The sequence below is a fragment of the Myxine glutinosa genome, chromosome 2 (assembly GCF_964187855.1).
Source record: "Myxine glutinosa chromosome 2, kmMyxGlut1.1, whole genome shotgun sequence".
Lineage (NCBI taxonomy): Eukaryota > Metazoa > Chordata > Myxini > Myxiniformes > Myxinidae > Myxine > Myxine glutinosa.
The window spans coordinates 123,166,310-123,183,226 of record NC_136262.1 but is presented as its reverse complement, the minus strand read 5'-3'; the positions used below and the strand labels follow the sequence as shown (position 1 = coordinate 123,183,226).

General features: G+C 43.2%; 1 protein-coding gene across 1 annotated transcript in view; it reads right to left on the bottom strand.

Moving 5' to 3' along the window:
• LOC137421314 (nipped-B-like protein A) overlaps positions 1-16,917 on the bottom strand; it is a 622,227-nt gene that overhangs the window by 167,867 nt on the left and 437,443 nt on the right. The window contains exons 34-37 of the mRNA XM_078772631.1: positions 16,816-16,909; positions 15,371-15,525; positions 14,948-15,038; positions 12,641-12,853 (exon numbers count right to left, since the gene is read on the bottom strand). Coding sequence (XP_078628757.1) covers positions 12,641-12,853; positions 14,948-15,038; positions 15,371-15,525; positions 16,816-16,909 — 553 coding nt within the window. The remainder of the gene's footprint in view (positions 1-12,640; positions 12,854-14,947; positions 15,039-15,370; positions 15,526-16,815; positions 16,910-16,917) is intronic.

Genomic DNA, 16,917 nt, shown 5'->3' with positions numbered 1-16,917 from the left:
ATCTGGGTGTCTGCATGAAAGCCCTTCCCATCATCTGGCGCTGGCCAAATGAATTTGCTAGTCATGTAGTAACGATTGGACCCTTCCACACATCCATGAACTACATCGGGATGCTCACTGGACACAAGATGCGTGGTTCTGGATATGCAGAGATTCTCTTTGAGGCACAACTAGTAACAAGTGGATCTCTCAAAGGTGTTCTCAGTGGAAAGGCCTACGCAAAGTCCCTCTTTTGCCTCAAAACAGTGTGTGAGGCAATGGAGAGGCTGTTGATGGAGAGATTCACTGAGGAGGAGAACATCATGATCTCTGACCCTGCTGTGCTTCTCAGAATGACCCAGTCTTGCAACCGAGAGCACCTCGATGAAGCCCTCAAAGACCCCTCAACTCTACTCCTCATCAAAAATTTGCATAAAATTTGCATAATTTTGCATAAAATTTGCAGCAGTAATTTGCATAAAAATGGTATGTGGGACATTTTTTCAGCTTGGGGCCATAGCTAGTCATTTTCTACACATTTTTTCCAATCTAGAAACACTGATTAGAAGTATATCTCCGGGGGGTGCAGGGGGACCTAGTCTTCCTACTAGACTAATATAGCAGGATATTTTAAAAAGTTGTGGACGTATTTGGACGAAATTTGGCGGAGAGGTTGAGTGTGTGACAAGGAAGACTTGATTGAATTTTGGTGAACATTCGAATCCAGATCCGGATCAGAGAATTTTAAAAGTGATTTTTCATCATTGAGTGATGGGGCAAAAATGAACATATAGCACGATATCTAAAAAAGTTATGCACCGATCTGGACGAAACTTGGTGGACCGGTTGGGTGTGACAAGACCTAATCGCTTCGATTTTGCTGAAGATCTGAATATGGATTTGGATATGAGAATTATTTAATTTTTAAAAGTGATTCTTCACCATTGAGAGATCAGGTGAAAAGTGATACATAACATTATATTTTAAAAAGGTGTGGACAAACTATGACAAAACATGGTGGACAAGCTGGTTAGTTGACAAGAACAAGTTGATTAGATTTTGGTTCAGGTCCGAATCCACACCTGGCCTATGAGTGGGATACAAAATTGAAAACTGTTCAGCCTGGCGGAGGTATGCGTTCTACCGAGTGCCGTTCTAGTTCTTTATTCATGTTTCAATCTATCAGTCGTCCCAAGGATTCTCCATCTCATCTGTCTTTTAAAGATCAAACAAAGATATTTTAAAAAATTAACTGTTATTTCTTAAGAGACGTTGAGCATGATTCCCACCTTCTCGCACACGCGCAAACCGTTTTGGTGTTTGGGAAATCCCTGGGGGAAATGTCCATGAGAGCCGTTTGTCTGTATTTTTAAGAGAGCCGTTTGCCTGTATGTCTGTTTCGCCATTTTTCTCAGAGATGGCTGAACGGATCTTCGGTAAACTTTCAGAAGTTTATCAGTGAGTGTCGGGGAGTTTTAGACATTTTTTTTTTTTAACTTTCCAAAAAAAGTTGGATTTTAAAAAATCACTCTATAGTGCTTGCCTTTGTAGCAATGTGAAAGTTGCCATTAAACAAGTAGAGCTACATTCAAAGCTCACTGCCGCCATGCCAAATAAATAAATTAATAACATCCTCCAGCGTGTGACATTGCCAGGGTGCCTTCCGCACCCGCGAGGCCGCAGTGCAGCACATATAGATGGAATTTGGAGGGAACGGTGTACAATAATTGATTAATATTAAAAGAAATAAATAATACTCGTAAATAACTAATTTCTTAATCAATTAGCTAAAAGCACACCTAAACCACCACTGCCTCACCCGAATCTGTAACTTTTTGAAAAATAAATAAATACGTATTTTTTTTGTATTCTCGAGGCTTGTGTAAGAGCTAACACAGTGAACGTATAATAAAGGGAGCGTGAGACAATAAGGGGGAGAGTGAGGAAAGCACAACAACAGTAGAGAACAGGGACATCGGGAAATCTGCGGAAGTGAGAGGGCTGGAGTGGGGTACACAGTATAAACAAGATGGACACTACAGAGACTTTCAGGAAAGAAAAACGGAATATGAAAAAGGTGGATTTGGGATGTATTAACGGGGGTAGAAAGATCAAGGTTTTGGATGGGGGAAGATACGAAATGGTGGTGAGCTGGTTTTAAACAGCTTTTAAAGATCTGGAGGGAGGAGTGGGATTGAAGAGAGTGTGGGAGTTTGTTCCAGAGGTGGGTAAAAAGAGGAATGAAAGAGAGAAGGTGAGCAGAGAATCTTGATTTTGGCAGTTTCACCAGAAGAGGGTTGCTGGCAGATCTTGTGCGTCCTAAAGGAAATTTTGGGGGACAGAGCACAGACAGAGCTAGGGAATGAGGCTGGAGAGGAGTTGGGAGAAGACAGGAAGACCGACAACCTGCTTGCGGTGAAAGTGAAATTAATTGAAAAAATAAATAATTAACCGATCAACTGATCAATCAATAAATCAAAAATACCACTGCTTCACCTGAATATTGGTTACTGTTGTATCTAAATATCAGCTGCCGAGTTTGAAAGGTGCCTGAGATATTGCCCAAATGAGAAAGAAAATAAATAAGTACTTAATAAATCAATAATAATGAAGTAATTAATCAATTAATTGTGTAATCAAAAAATAAACGAGAACAATGTGACTGTGTCGCCAATATGCCTCCGCATAGCCCCACAACAGGTAGATGCCATCACTCTGCTGCATATGTATGGGTAGGGGATCACGTTTGTGAAGTTCCGTGTTGATTGGATAAGGTTCGTTTTTTTATCCTAGATGGCTGCCAAACCACATGAGCTATGACATCGTCATTTTCAAACTATATGCAACAGTGCTGTTGGATGATATTTGTAAAATTTCGCATCGATAGGGTGAGCCGTTTTAGAGATATAATTATTTAATATTTTCCTTCAATCCAATATGGCTGCCAAACCATGTGACCTATGATATCATAAATTTAATATTAAAATACAAATGGGTCATAGATCATGTGTGTGCAATTTCAGATTTTTAGGATAAGGAATAATATTAGATGAAAACATTTTTGGCTGATATACCATTTCACCTATGATGTCATCACTATCATGCTTTTGTTCCGCATTGGGAGTACTTGACAATGTGCCAAGTTTCAAATTTTTCCATTCAGTGGTTTCCGAGAAATATTTCTTAAATTATTTGCGTTTAATCCAAGATGGCTGCCATACCACGTGACCTACGACATCACAATTATCATAAAAACATTCTGCATGGATAACACCCCTACCCTGAAAGTTTCGTCTGAATCGGACATATGGTTGCTGAGAAAAACGAGGTTTAGCTCATACGGACGGACGGACGGATGTACGGACGGACAACCCGAAAACATAATGCGTCCGGCGACTTTGTCGGCGGAGGCATAAAAATACAGTTTATGCATAAGCACATGCTCACTATTGTGCCCAAATTTCAGCTTCCTCGCTCAAAGGATGGCTGAGATATTGCCTGGACAAACAAACAAGAAAAGAAGAAGATGTCATAGCACGATACCATCCACCCCTCCCCAAAATAAAAAAGTTGCCATGGATACATCAAATTGTCCAATTCATTATGATTAAAATTGACGACCTTAATCAAAGCTCGCGCCAATCGGATTAAAATTGATGATTTTTCAGATGAAAATTGATATTAAATGTTTGAGCTTGAGTTGACCTTTGACCTTTTAACCTCAAAAATAGTTTGTTTCCCAATTTAGTGACTCAATATGCAAATGCAGTTCAATTTTCAAGTCAATCTGTTGAAAAATGACAATTTTAGAAATGCGACATCAGGAAGACCTTGGCTATTTGAGCTCAATATCAATAGGCTTTACCATCTGGTGAAGTTTCATGAAGATTGGTATAAATTGAAAATTGAAAAAAATGTGAAAATTGAGACCTGCAGGCGATTGACAAACAAACAAATGAAAAATCACTCATGGAGCGACACTTGGCAAAAGAGAACAAAATAGAATGGAAACTCAGCAGAGCGTCCTTTTTGACCTCAAAAAGAATTAGTGGTTGAATTCAGTGACCTGATATGCAAATCCTCTTCAAAGTTTAAGTTAATCGGATGAAAATTGACAATTTTCTCCTCTCCTCCTATCCCAAACTATCCTCCTATGGTATCCATGGAAACCTCCACGCATGGCTTGCAGACTTCTCTGGTCACAGCCAACTTGTGGCCCTGAATGGAATTCTCTCATCTCCCCTTCTAGTCCACGGGCCAGGCCAGATATCGGTACCACCTGGGGTGACCAAACCTAAGTGGTACTAAAATGTTTATTGGGTCAATATAAGTACATTAAGATGTGATAGCCTTTCCACACTGGCAGCTTTGTCCGTTTTTTGTAAAAACTTCAAATTCACCCAATAGCGGCATTGCATAATTCATTTAAATCTTGCGGTATGCAAAGATCACATCTAATTTCAGTCAATACAGAACTAAAACCATGTGAGAAATGCTACTATATTGTAATTATTAAACATCAGAGCAAAATAAATGCATTTCCTATTTGTCTGTACTTTCTTATTGGATAATTGTGTACTCACGTTCAGCTTTTTTTCTCGGAAGAGTTAATGGCGGATAGATGTAAGCTTTTTTTTCAGCTCCTTTGATGGAACTGGTGAGATATCTGGCTATGTAAGTTATCTTTTGCAGTTCTAATTAAGGTTAATTAAGTTTGATTAGTTAAGATCAGTTAACTATGGTAATATCCTTTCCTTTTCTAGGATTAACTTACCAGTGAGGTCAAGATGTGGCAGATCTTAGATAAGATTTTGTTTTGCTTTCAATGGTACTGTCAGAACAAAGAATGCATTGGATTGCTGGAACACGGATTGCTGCTTGTACATTGCAGGTGTCTACTGTAGTGTGCTGACGTCCTGAGGTGTACATGATGGATCCACCAAGTAGAGATGAAGGTGCCACCCTGCCAAGGAAGCGAGCACGCACTGACTGTATCATTCATTGCTCTAATGAAGACTCCGACTCCCTGGTGTCACCACAAGATCTGGACTCATGGAACAATTTGCTCAGGGCTTCAGAGATCAGACAGCATGCTCCACTTCTGGATATAGCCAAAGGCATTGAAGAAGGACAAATACCACAATTGCAGTATCATCGCAAATGCCGTAGCATTTTCACCATGAAGAAGTCTCTTGACTCCCTCCTTTCCAAAGACCCCAAAGATGAACCTGGAGAGGTCAGTTCAAGAAGATCAGCTGGGGATGCGCCAGGTACATCAAGAGTGTATGATAAAATCTGCATTTTCTGCAACAAGTCGAGCAGATACCTAAAAGGACACAATACAAGGGAACCCCTCATCCAGTGTGTTGAGTTACGTGCAGATGCCAGGGTTCGCAACGCAGCAACCAAAAAACTGGATCCAAGAATCCTTGCCTTACTGAGCAGAGACCTTGTTGCTGCAGAGGGACATTACCACAAGTCCTGCTACAAACTGTACACAAAAGACGAGTCTTCTGCCAGCTCTGGTGCAGGTGAGGAGAATGAACAAAGAGAGGATGCAGAGTATGAGGAAGCAGCGAGACAAGCCTACGAGGAACTCTTCTTGTATATCAGGAATGAATTATTTCCCAATCCTGAAATACTGCCTATGACAGACCTCACAGGTAGGCTAGAGAGATCCATGAACACACATGGCATCACCCAAATGAAACCCTCAACGAAGAAACATCTTCGTCGTAAGCTGGAAAGTGAGCTGGGAGGATCACTCCACTTTGTCTCTGATGAGAAAGGAAAGATTCTCCTCTATCCAGACAGCCTTTCCATGGATGATCTTGCCAAACAAGCCCACAACATGAAGAAGGATCTGCAAGAAGCAAGGACTGCCAGCTCTGGAGATGTCTTAACCAAAGCAGCAATGCAGCTGAGGAACCAGATCAAGAAGCAAGACGTCAGTCAAGCATGGCCACCCAATACAGAGCAGAGCGTCATTCCCGAATTGGTCAAGGAATTCGTGTATACCCTGCTGACTGGAGAGTGTGACTGTGCAAATCTCTCCAAGAGAGTCCAACATCTTGCCACTTCTTTTGGCAGTGATTTGGTCTTTGCTGTCACCCGTGGCAAGACAAAGCCGCCCAAGCACATACTTAAATACAATAAAGGATAGTGGTAAAGTGTGTGTTCGCGCCTTTCATCCATGGGGCAATGGGGCATGCCCATTACAAGAAGTGATAAACTCTAAAAGCTGTGAGTCTGCAAGGGCTATCATATCAAAATGCAAACTAGAGACATATAGCAAGTTTAAAACACCAAAGAGAATTAGTCACCCCGGGTGGTACCGATACTGGAAATTTGGGATCCTGGCCCATGGACTATTCCTGTTCAGGCTGGAGTTCCCCAAGGCAGTGTTCTGGACCCTGTGCTTTTTCTGGTCTTCATCAATGATCTCTCCGACTCTCTGGAAAATTCTCTCTATCTCTTTGCTGATGATGCCACCCTCTGTCGCTCCATGTCTCATCCCTCAGATCGGCAGTCTGCAGCCTCTTAGTCTTCACTCTCTGCAGACCTGGACCAAATCACAAACTGGTCAAACAAGTGGAACATGTCTTTCAATCCTGATAAATCTCACACTCTCACTTTGTCTCTCTGAAAAGACCCTCTGGACAATCCTCCTATCTACTTTCTGAACAACCCTCTTGAAGAGGTTCTGTCACTGAAGCTTTTGGGTCTCACTATCTGCCATGATCTGTCCTGGAAAAACCACATTTCCAAGCTGGCCTCCAAAGCCAGTCGCCGACTGGGCATCCTCCGTCGTGCGAAGTCCTTTCTGGGCACTTTCTGAGCTCCTCACAACATACAAAGCTTTCATCCGCAGCTCAATGGAATACTGCTCTCCCCTCTGGGCTGGTGCACCTGCCTCACACCTCGCTTGGCTTCACGCTGTTGAAACCATAGCTTTCAGAATCATTGGAATCTCCCGTGATGAAGCTCATTATGGGGGCCTTTCACTCACTCACCGCAGGCAGACAGGTTGGTTGGCTTTCTGTCTTCTACAGACTCCTCTCCGGCCTCGCCCCCCCCCCCCCCCCGCTCTGTCTGTTTTCTGTCCCCCAAATTTTCCTGCTGGACGCACAAGATCTTTTTTTTTTTTTTTTTTTTGTATACTGAATCGAGGCTCGTGAAAGAGCTAACATTAACTTCACAAACAAATCGACCAGACAAACAAAATACACAAAAAGAGGGAGCGGAAGACAAGATGGGGAGAAAAGGGGAAGCACACACACACAACATCCGAGAGCAGGGAGATGTGTGGAAGGGAGAGGGCCCGGGGGGAGGAGGCGTGGGAAGGGGGGAGGGGAGGGGAGGGAGAAGTATAAAGCACAAGGACACCAAGGACTTCCAGGACAAAAGTTGGTATTTCAAAAAGTGGAATTGGGGTGAAATTAGCGGGGGTAGAAAAGATCAAGGTTTTGGATGGGGGAAGATAAGAGATGGTGGTGAACAGCTGTTTTAAAGACTTGGAGGGTGGAGTGGGATTGAAGAGAGTGAGGGAGTTTGTTCCAGAGGCGGGAGAAAAGAGGAATTGAAGGAGTGAAGGTGAGCAGAGAGTCTTGATTTTGGCAGTTTAACCAAAAGAGGGTTGCAGGCAGATCTTGTGCGACCTGTAGGAATATTTGCGGGACAGAGCCCAGAGAGAGCTGGGGGGGCAAGGCCAGAGAGGAGTCGGTAGAAGACGGAAAGACCACCAACCTGCCTGCGGTGAGTGAGTGAGACGCCCTTGGAGTTAGCTTCATCGCGGGAGATTCCAATGATTCTGAATGCTTTGGTTTCAACAGCGTGAAGACGAGCTAGGTGTGAGGCAGGAGCACCAGCCCAGAGGGGAGAGCAGTATTCCATTGAGCTGCGGATGAAAGCCTTGTATGTGGTGAGGAGCTCAGGTGTGCCAAGGAAGGACTTCGCACGACGGAGGATGCCCAGTCGGCGACTGGCTTTGGAGGCCAGATTTGAAATGTGGTTTTTCCAGGAAAGATCATGGCAGATAGTGAGACCCAAAAGCTTGAGTGACAGAACTTCTTGGAGAGGATTATTCAGAAAGTGGATGGGAGGGTTGTCCAGTCGGTCCTTTCGGAGAGACATCGTAAGAGTGTGAGATTTGTCAGGATTGAAAGACATGTTCCACTTGTTTGCCCAGTCTGTGATTTTGTCAAGGTCTGCAGAGAGTGAGGAGGCTGCAGACTGCCGATCTGAGGGATGAAGAATGGAGCGACAGAGAGTAGAGTCGTCAGCAAAGAGATAGAGAGGATTTTCAAGAGAGTCAGAGAGATCATTGATGAAGACCAGAAAAAGCACAGGGCCCAGAACACTGCCTTGGGGAACTCCAGCCTGAACAGGAAGAGGAGATGAGAGAAACCCATTCAGGGCCACACGTTGACTGACTAGAGAGGAACTCCGCCAGCCATGCGTGGAGATTTCCATGGATACCAAAAGAGGAGAGTTTGGTGAGCAGAGCGGGGTGCCAGACTGTATCGAAGGCACGTGATATGTCAAGGGAGACTGCTCTAATTTCCTGTTTGGCATTGAGGACCTCCATCCATTGTTGAGAAAGCAGAAGCAGCATGTCCAGAGTGGAGTGTCCAGGTCTGAAACCAAATTGATGATCAGAGATCAAGCCATTGGAGAAGAGGAAAGATTTCATATCTGAAGCAATGATGGATTCCATGACTTTGCTGATAATTGTGAGAAGGCTGATTGGTCTGTAGTTGCTGGGATCTGTTTTTGCACCTTTTTTGTGCAAAGCGGTGATGTTGGCAGATTTCCAAGCAGATGGAAGATGACCTTGAGCAAAAGAGAGGGTCAAGAGAACAGAGAGGGGGAGTGAAAGAGCGGAAGAACATGATTTTAGGACCCGTGGGCTGATGCCGTCAGGTCCAGTTGCAGAATCAGAGTCGAGGGTTGAAAGAAACTTTTCCACCTTGTCAGGAGGAAAGGACACAGAGTCCAGGAGCAGCTGGGTACGACTGGGTACGGTGGGTACAGAGAGGGATGGGTTTGGGACACAAGATTTAGAGGCAAACACAGAGTTGAGGCATTCAGTTTTTTCACGTGCGGAGTCAGCCGTGTGGCCATTTAAGGTGAGGGAGGGGATGGAGGGGGAACAAACACCAGAAACAGATTTCACCAGGCGCCACCAGGATTTGGAAGAGGGAGACAGATAAGAGAGTTCGGTCCTGAGGACGGAGAGATATTGTTTCCTGGCTCTCCTGAGGGTGGACACACACTTGTTTCGGGCTTTGTGAAAGGAAATGAGATTTCCTTCCGTTGGATTTGCTTTCCAGGAGACGAAAGCAAGTTGTTTCTGGGCAATAGCCTCACCACAAGATTCCGTGTACCATGGACGGGAGGAAGGGTATGACAACTGAAGACGAGAAGGGATAAATCTGTGCATGAGAGAGAGCAATTTACTTTGGAAGAATTCCCAGGATGAGTTGATGTCAGAGGCAGTAGAGATGGGAGACCAGTCCAGATGATTGATGGCTGCTTGAAGACCGTGCCAGTTGGCCTGAGTGAAATGCCAGACTTGTCGACGCTGAGGAGGCTCTCTGAAAATGGTCAGAGAGATGTCCACTTTAACAAGCACATGATCAGAAGAGCCGATTGGAGCAGAAGAAGAGCAGCAGACATTTTCAGGGAAGTTAGTCATAACTCATAACCAAGTCCAGAAGAGAAGATTCTCCGTTGACTGAGATCCGGGTTGGGAAATTGACAGATTGTGTCAGTCCCAGTGAGTCACAGAAGTCCTTTGCTGAAGAGCCATGGCTGGTGAGAGAGGTACCCACCCCCAGCCAACTGGCATGGTGACAGTTGAAATCACCACATATGAGGAAGAGAGAGTTGAGATGGGTAGATAGAAGTTGGTCCATATTATCAGACAGCGAGATGTAGATGGAGTCATCACTGTTTGGTGGACGGTACAACACGCATATGAACAAAAGGTGGGAGCGAAGGGGAAGCCGTAGCCAAAGGTATTCCTGGGGGTGAGGTGGAGAGAGGGCAGTGCAGGGCGAGTGAGGAAGAGAGTTTTTTATAAAGATAGCAACCCCACCTCCAGGACGAGGCTCAGGTCTATCATACCGGAGGAGGGAGTAACCTGGGAGAGATACCAAGGAATCAGAGACATCATGAAGGAGGAAGGTTTCTGTTAAGCAGATCACGTCTGGTTTGTCAGAAGCAACCTGTATGGAGAGATCAGTTAAGTTTGAGCGAAGGCCCCGGATGTTTGAGGTCCATACTGTTAAGGAAGAGGAAGGGGGAGCATCGGATACAGAACAGGGGGGGGGGGGGAGCGGTAGGGCAGGATGTGGAAGAGGAGGAAGAGGTAGGGAGAGCTGTTGCAGGTGTGTCAGAGATTACAGAATAGCTTGGAGAAAGGGAAGAATGGGGCGGACAAAAGGTTTGATGGTGTTTGGGTGAGGCGCAGTGAGGTGTTATTTGAGGAGGGGGAAGAGTGAGGCAGAAGGTTGAGGAAGATGAAGGTGAAAGTTGGAAGGGGGAAGAAGCGGGGAGGATGCTTTGAGGAGGAGGGGTGAGAGGGGAGTCTAGGAGGGGAGGAGTGAGGGAGAGTCTCGGAGGGGAGGGGTGTGGGGGGAGTTTAGGAGGGAAGGGGCAGCGGGGGAGATTTGAAAGGGATGGGTGTTTGGGAAGATTTGGGGGGTAGGGGCAAGGGGGAAGATTTGACAGAGATGGGTGATGGGGAAGATTTGGAGGGGAGGGGTGTGATTGGATTTTGAAAAGTGTACGATTTATGGGAAACGAACATTTATTGCAAAATGAGTTTCTTGAGACATTCGAGTCAAAAATACGTTTGAGGACGCTGAAGGGTGGGTGGAGTTCTGGAGAGTTTAGGGAATGAATGAAAGATGCACTGTAAGAGATGGAATTTTTTTTTTGAATGAATAGAATTGGTGAGCAAGTCAAAAGCATCCTTTTATAGAAGAAGTAGAAAAAAGTGTTATAGAATATGACATAATAATAAAGTTCTTCAGGGGACAGATGAAACATGTATTAACAACTTGATCACGTGATCTCGAACAACGTGGTCGAAGAACGAAAGAACAAATAACGAAGAACGAAAGAGCAAAAGAACGAAGAACGAAAGAACAAATAAGAACGCACAAGCGGATAAGAACAGGGAAGGAAAATTTTTTTTTGTTTTTTTATGAGATTTTAAAACAAGAGAGTATGGGTGAAAAGACCGTGAAAAACAGAGACCGAAAGTAGTTGCAGCGCGATCGAAGAACCGCTGAGACAAAAAACAAAAGCCTCAAGCCAAGGTCTGAGGACACGGTAGCCGACTCGTACTGCACTAGGCCTCAGAATACACGATACGAAAAAACCGACGATTCTGTACACAGGTATGAAAAACCAACACCGAGAAACCTATTAAAGTCACCCCAATAGGTACATGCACCGAAAGAAAGATAAAGATACGACAAAAACACAAATGTGAAAGATCACTTAGCTTCGAAAGCGTGAGCGCATGGAACAGCTTCGAAAAGACGTGACCTCGAACAGCACGTGGCCTTCGAAAAGATCTGCCAGCAACCCTCTTCTGGTGAAACTGCCAAAATCAAGACTCTCTGCTCACCTTCACTCCTTCATTCCCCTTTTCTCCCGCCTCTGGAACAAACTCCCTCACTCTCTTCAATCCCACTCCTCCCTCCAGGTCTTCAAAACAGCTGTTCACCACCATCTATCGCCGATATGAAAATCCTATTCAAATTTCAAATCAATCGGATGAAAATTGAGGATTTTAGAAATTTGAAATTGTTGTTGACCTTTTGGCCTATGTTGACCTTGTGACCTATGTTTATCTCAAAAATAGTTGATGGTTGAATTCAGTGAGCTGACATGAAAATCGTATTCAAATATTAAGTCAATCGGATGAAAATTGAGGATTTTAGAAAGTCGAGAAAAAGTGGTTGACCTCTGGCCTCTGTTCACCTTTTGACATCAACAATAAATAGGATTCTGTCGGATCACTAACTCTTCCATTTGGTGAAGTTTCGTGACGATCAGTATAAAATTGTGACCTGGAGGCAAGTATAAGTGAGCGGACAGATAAACAAACACACACACAAACAAACACACAAGCCTGAGTGATCAACATACTTGTCAAAAAAAGCTTTTTTGCCAAGTAATAACACACAAGACCAACCAATATACTTGAAAAATCTTCGATTTTGCAAGTAACACGAAAGAAAGGAAAACTAACAGAGTGAAAACTGAGTACTTCCTTTCAGGGCGCGTCATCACCGGGTCCCCTTCGGTGCCTGGCAATGACGTCATGCAGTGCCTGGAGATGGAATAGGAAAGGAGTGGCGTACAATGATCACCGACCCATTCCTTAGTGGGTGTAGGGAAGTGTTTCAGGCATGAAGAAAAAATATTTTTAAAAACCAAAATTTTATTTCTTCAAAATGCCAATAGGATTAGAACAGCAATTTCTTGTAAATTTTCCAATGCCAACTTGTAAATTTTCCACTCGAGCGTGGTTTCCTTTAATTTGGCCAATCGCTTAGCACATTGCTTCAGTGTGGAAGATAAGTCCCAGCAGACCCCGTTGATGCGACAATATGCATGCATTCTGGGTATTAGTTTCACTTACAATCTCGGTCAGCTTCCTGCATTCGTGAATCTTCCGCTTGCAAATAACTCTGAAGGTTTCTCAACACTTGATTCTGTAATAGAGCAGAACTTGGAATCAGTTGTTGAGGGCCGGTGTTTGATTGTTGAGCATCGGGTGCTTGAAGAATCCCATTATAGAAACCTTTCACGTCTGGTTCAAACATCAGAACTGGATGTTGCATGAAACAGTATCCTAGACAGGGAGGTAAAATACATGAGAGAGGGTGCAATGAGAAAAAGCAGTATGCTTTTTCTCATTATTATGTCACAAAAGCAGTATGATGTCACATACAAAAAGCAGAAAGAACACTGAGCAGGCTTACTTATAGTCCGAGAGCCCACATGCTATTAATTAGACTCTCGAACACAAAATGTTTGACCTATCCAGAGTATAGATGATGGTCTAATGCAATAATGTGGATTCTTTTGTGCCCTGAGGTAGACTCAAGGGGTCCTGGCACCTTGAAAATGGGCACCACAATCGGTCTTAGTTATTTCCGCAGACAAGGACATAGTTCTCACCACATGATAGATCTCGGTGTCCTATTCAACTAGAACGGCACTCTTCGACGTCACGACGTTGACTTATATGCCTCCGCCCACATTACTACATCATTATAGTACTTGTATCAAGTTTGATTTAAGTCCATTCAGCTGTCCACAAGTTAGAACAATTTTACCTGACCTCTGACCTTTGACCTATTGACCCCACAATTTAATCAGTTAATGTTTGCATCATTATACATACCTGCACCAAGTTTTAATTTAAATCCCTTCGGCTGTTCACAAGTCCTCATATTTTTTACCAAACATGATCCCTGACCTCTGACCTCGTGACCACTCTGAGTTTGTTTGTGTGTTTGTTTATGTGTTTGTTTACATGTTTGTTTACGTGTGCATTTGTTTCCTTTTATGTTTTTCCCATGTGTGCTTGTTTCCGTGTGTGTATTGCAAATGGTGATCGAGTAGAGTAACGTCGTTGCCAACGTGCTTAAGGTACAGTATATATATATATATATATATAGGTTTTTTCACTACATGCACTGGCACGTGACTGGAACATGGATGTGAAGGAAATATGAAAAAATGCAAGCTATGTGTCAGGGCTATATCTTAGACTGAAGGAAGTTCAGATCTCCTTGCAGTGTCCATATGTTTTGTACCTCTCCCACCTCCCCCCAAGCCCTCTCTCTCCCACAGTTCTCTCGGTGTCCCTGCTCTCAAATGTTGTGTTTGTGTCCTTCCCCCTCTCTCCCCATCCTGTCAACCGCTCCCCTTATTTTGTGTTTTATGTGTCGGTTTGACTTTTTGTGTGATTAATGTTAGCTCTTTCACGAGCCTCGATCTTGCATATAAAACTAGAGCTTCCAGGGAAGCAGAACTCAACTGAACTGACTGGACAACTTTAAAATAGGTCAGTTGTCTGTACTAGATTTGACTTAAATGAAAAGCCAACAACCTTGTGTAATAATTTTAAGGTCCTTGTATCCTTATACTTGTCCTTGTTTTACAATTGATACAATGTTACACTTTGCAACAATGTTGTAGAAATATAGTTGTGTAGATAAAAGGAAACGGGTGTAATTCGCTTTCAAAGTCACCCACCCCCACATCTTGTCCCAGTGTACATGCCCACAAAACTGTGGACGTTAAAGTCTTAACGTCGTTTCGGAGCTGAAAACAATATGGCGGCCTATGGCGGCCATTTTGTGACGGATCGGGTTGGAATGCAATAGCAACCCTTGTGTGGTAAGGATTAAACCTTCTAAGTTTGATCAAAATCTGTTAATATTTGTGGACGCTGGAGTGTTAACGTCGTTTTCATGACCAAAAACAAAATGGTCACCGAAGTCATCCATTTTTCAACGGATCGGGCTGAAATGTAATAACAACCTGGTCCTTGGGGTAAGGATGCTGCATGTCAAGTTTGATCAGAATCGGTTGATATTTGTGGACGCTGGAGTGTTAACGTCGAAAAGTTAACGGACGACAGACGACGACGACGACGACAGACGACGGACGCCGGAGGGTTCAGTTTGTGATGAACTCAATTGGACGGTAGTCCAATTGAGTTAAAAATAAAAAATAAAAATCTAGGTCACGGATGAAAGATAACCTGAGACCAAATTTGCTATTTTGGCTTGTTGCAAAATCGGTCGAGTAAGATTGGTATAAACTATTGGTTGGTTGTTCCCTTTAGTTTTTGAATGTCATAATTAATGTAAATTGTAAAGAGCAAGGTGGAGCCTTGAGACCAAAATCCAGAGGAAGAAGGAGAAAGACTTACCCAAACCAATAAGAGCTTTCATCTGCACCTCATCATCAGGATAACGAGTAAAATACATCAATGTCTCCAAAACTCTCTCTCTGATTATAACCTGTAACAAAATAGGTGTAACATCTTTTTCACTGAAGAAAATGAGAGGCAGCTCACATGAACAAGTGAAAAAGATTACAGGAAATGGTCCATTAGGTAATAAATATATCCAATGATTAATCTTAATCAGACATGTACCTCAATGACATCACCACAGAAATTCATTTTATGTGCTGAAGGCCATAAAGCTGCAAACAGGCATACAGTCGGATGAAACAATGCTCAATTTGCGTGATTTGCATGTTCTGTGATGCGCACGCGCGTGCGTACACACACACACACACACACACACACACACACACACACACACACACACACACACACACACACAACCTTGGTGTTTCCTTTGAAATCCTCTTTATCAAAATCAAAGTGCCGACAAAGAGCCCCCACAGTGAAGAGGGCACGGAGCAGAGTTGGTCTGTTCGATACGAGGACGTCGCTGTCTGCAGCTTCTCGATGCTGAGCTCTTAGCTTTACAAGAACATCTGTGGTAGGGAATAAAATAAAAACTTTCAATTCATCACTTTAATAACTTTTCCTGTTTCATGGCAAGTCCTCTCCATGCACCTTTGAAAGCAGAGTAAAATAATCCCTTTTATCCATCTGCAAAGTGTCTCATGAACTTCATGAAAACAATGTCATCCGAAGCCTGTGGAGACCTGTCGACAAATTGGTTCATGTAACCCCCCCGAGACAGTTTCACCAATTTTACTGAAAGTAATAAATAAACTGGATGGTATTCATATAATACTTACACTGGGAACTTGGTGGGAGGCAACTCCTCTTTTTTTTCTTTGATTCAATATGGTTGCCAGACCACGTGGGCGATGACATCATAAATTTATATTCTCTAATAGAGCTGTTGCATCGATCACGCTCAATAAATTTCAAACAGATCAGACTAAGCATTGTCCCTGTTGAATTATATTGACGTCATAAGTAAGGCACCAATGACGTCATCAATAACAACACCTATTCCCCATATGGAGTTCTTTACAATAAGTACAATAAGCCACGTTTCAATTTTCCCCCATTGAGCAGTTTTGGAGATATAGAGGTGCAACTTTTTTCAGTTTTTCCAAGATGGCACCTGTACCATGTGACCTATGACATCATAATTATTATTTAAATATTCTACAGGAGGAGGCGCTCCTGTGGTGAAAATTTCGTGTCCATCAGACTTACAGTTGCAGAGAAAAAAAATTCATAGTGATCAGATCAAGCGTTGTACTTGTTGATTTATGACGTCATAACAAAGGCACCAATGACATCATCATTAATGTATCTTATTCCCCATGGGGAGTACTTAACAATGAGCATTGTTTCGATTTTTTCAATCGAGCTGTTTCGGAGATATAGAGGTGTAAGGTTTTTCCAAGATGGCGGCCGTACCACGTGACCTATGACGTCATAATTATGAATAAAAACATTATACAGGCGTAGGCGCTCCTATGGTAAAATTTAGTGTCAAACGGATCAACGGTTGCCAAGAAAATGAATTTTAAAAATGCAGACAAGCACGCCACATGTGCACAACCGATGCCTAACCCTGCTTTTCGCTTCGCGAGCGCAGGGTAACAACCAATTAAAAAGTGTAGCTAATTTAAAGACCATGTTTCCCCCCTTTTTGCTTCCAACTTATTGATCCCGAAAAGATCAGGAACATTTGAGATGTTGTCTGTCTGCCTCTTCCCTATGGACTGACCTTTAGTTTATTAAACAAAATGGCAAATGCTACAGGTATAGTCATTTCTCATGGGACATTGAGCACTCACTGTAATAGCGATTGAAACAGCTCCACACAAACATGTAGTTATGTGTAACTTTGTTCACAACAGCACCAAGGCAGCTCACGCAGTTCTGAACAACCTGAAAAA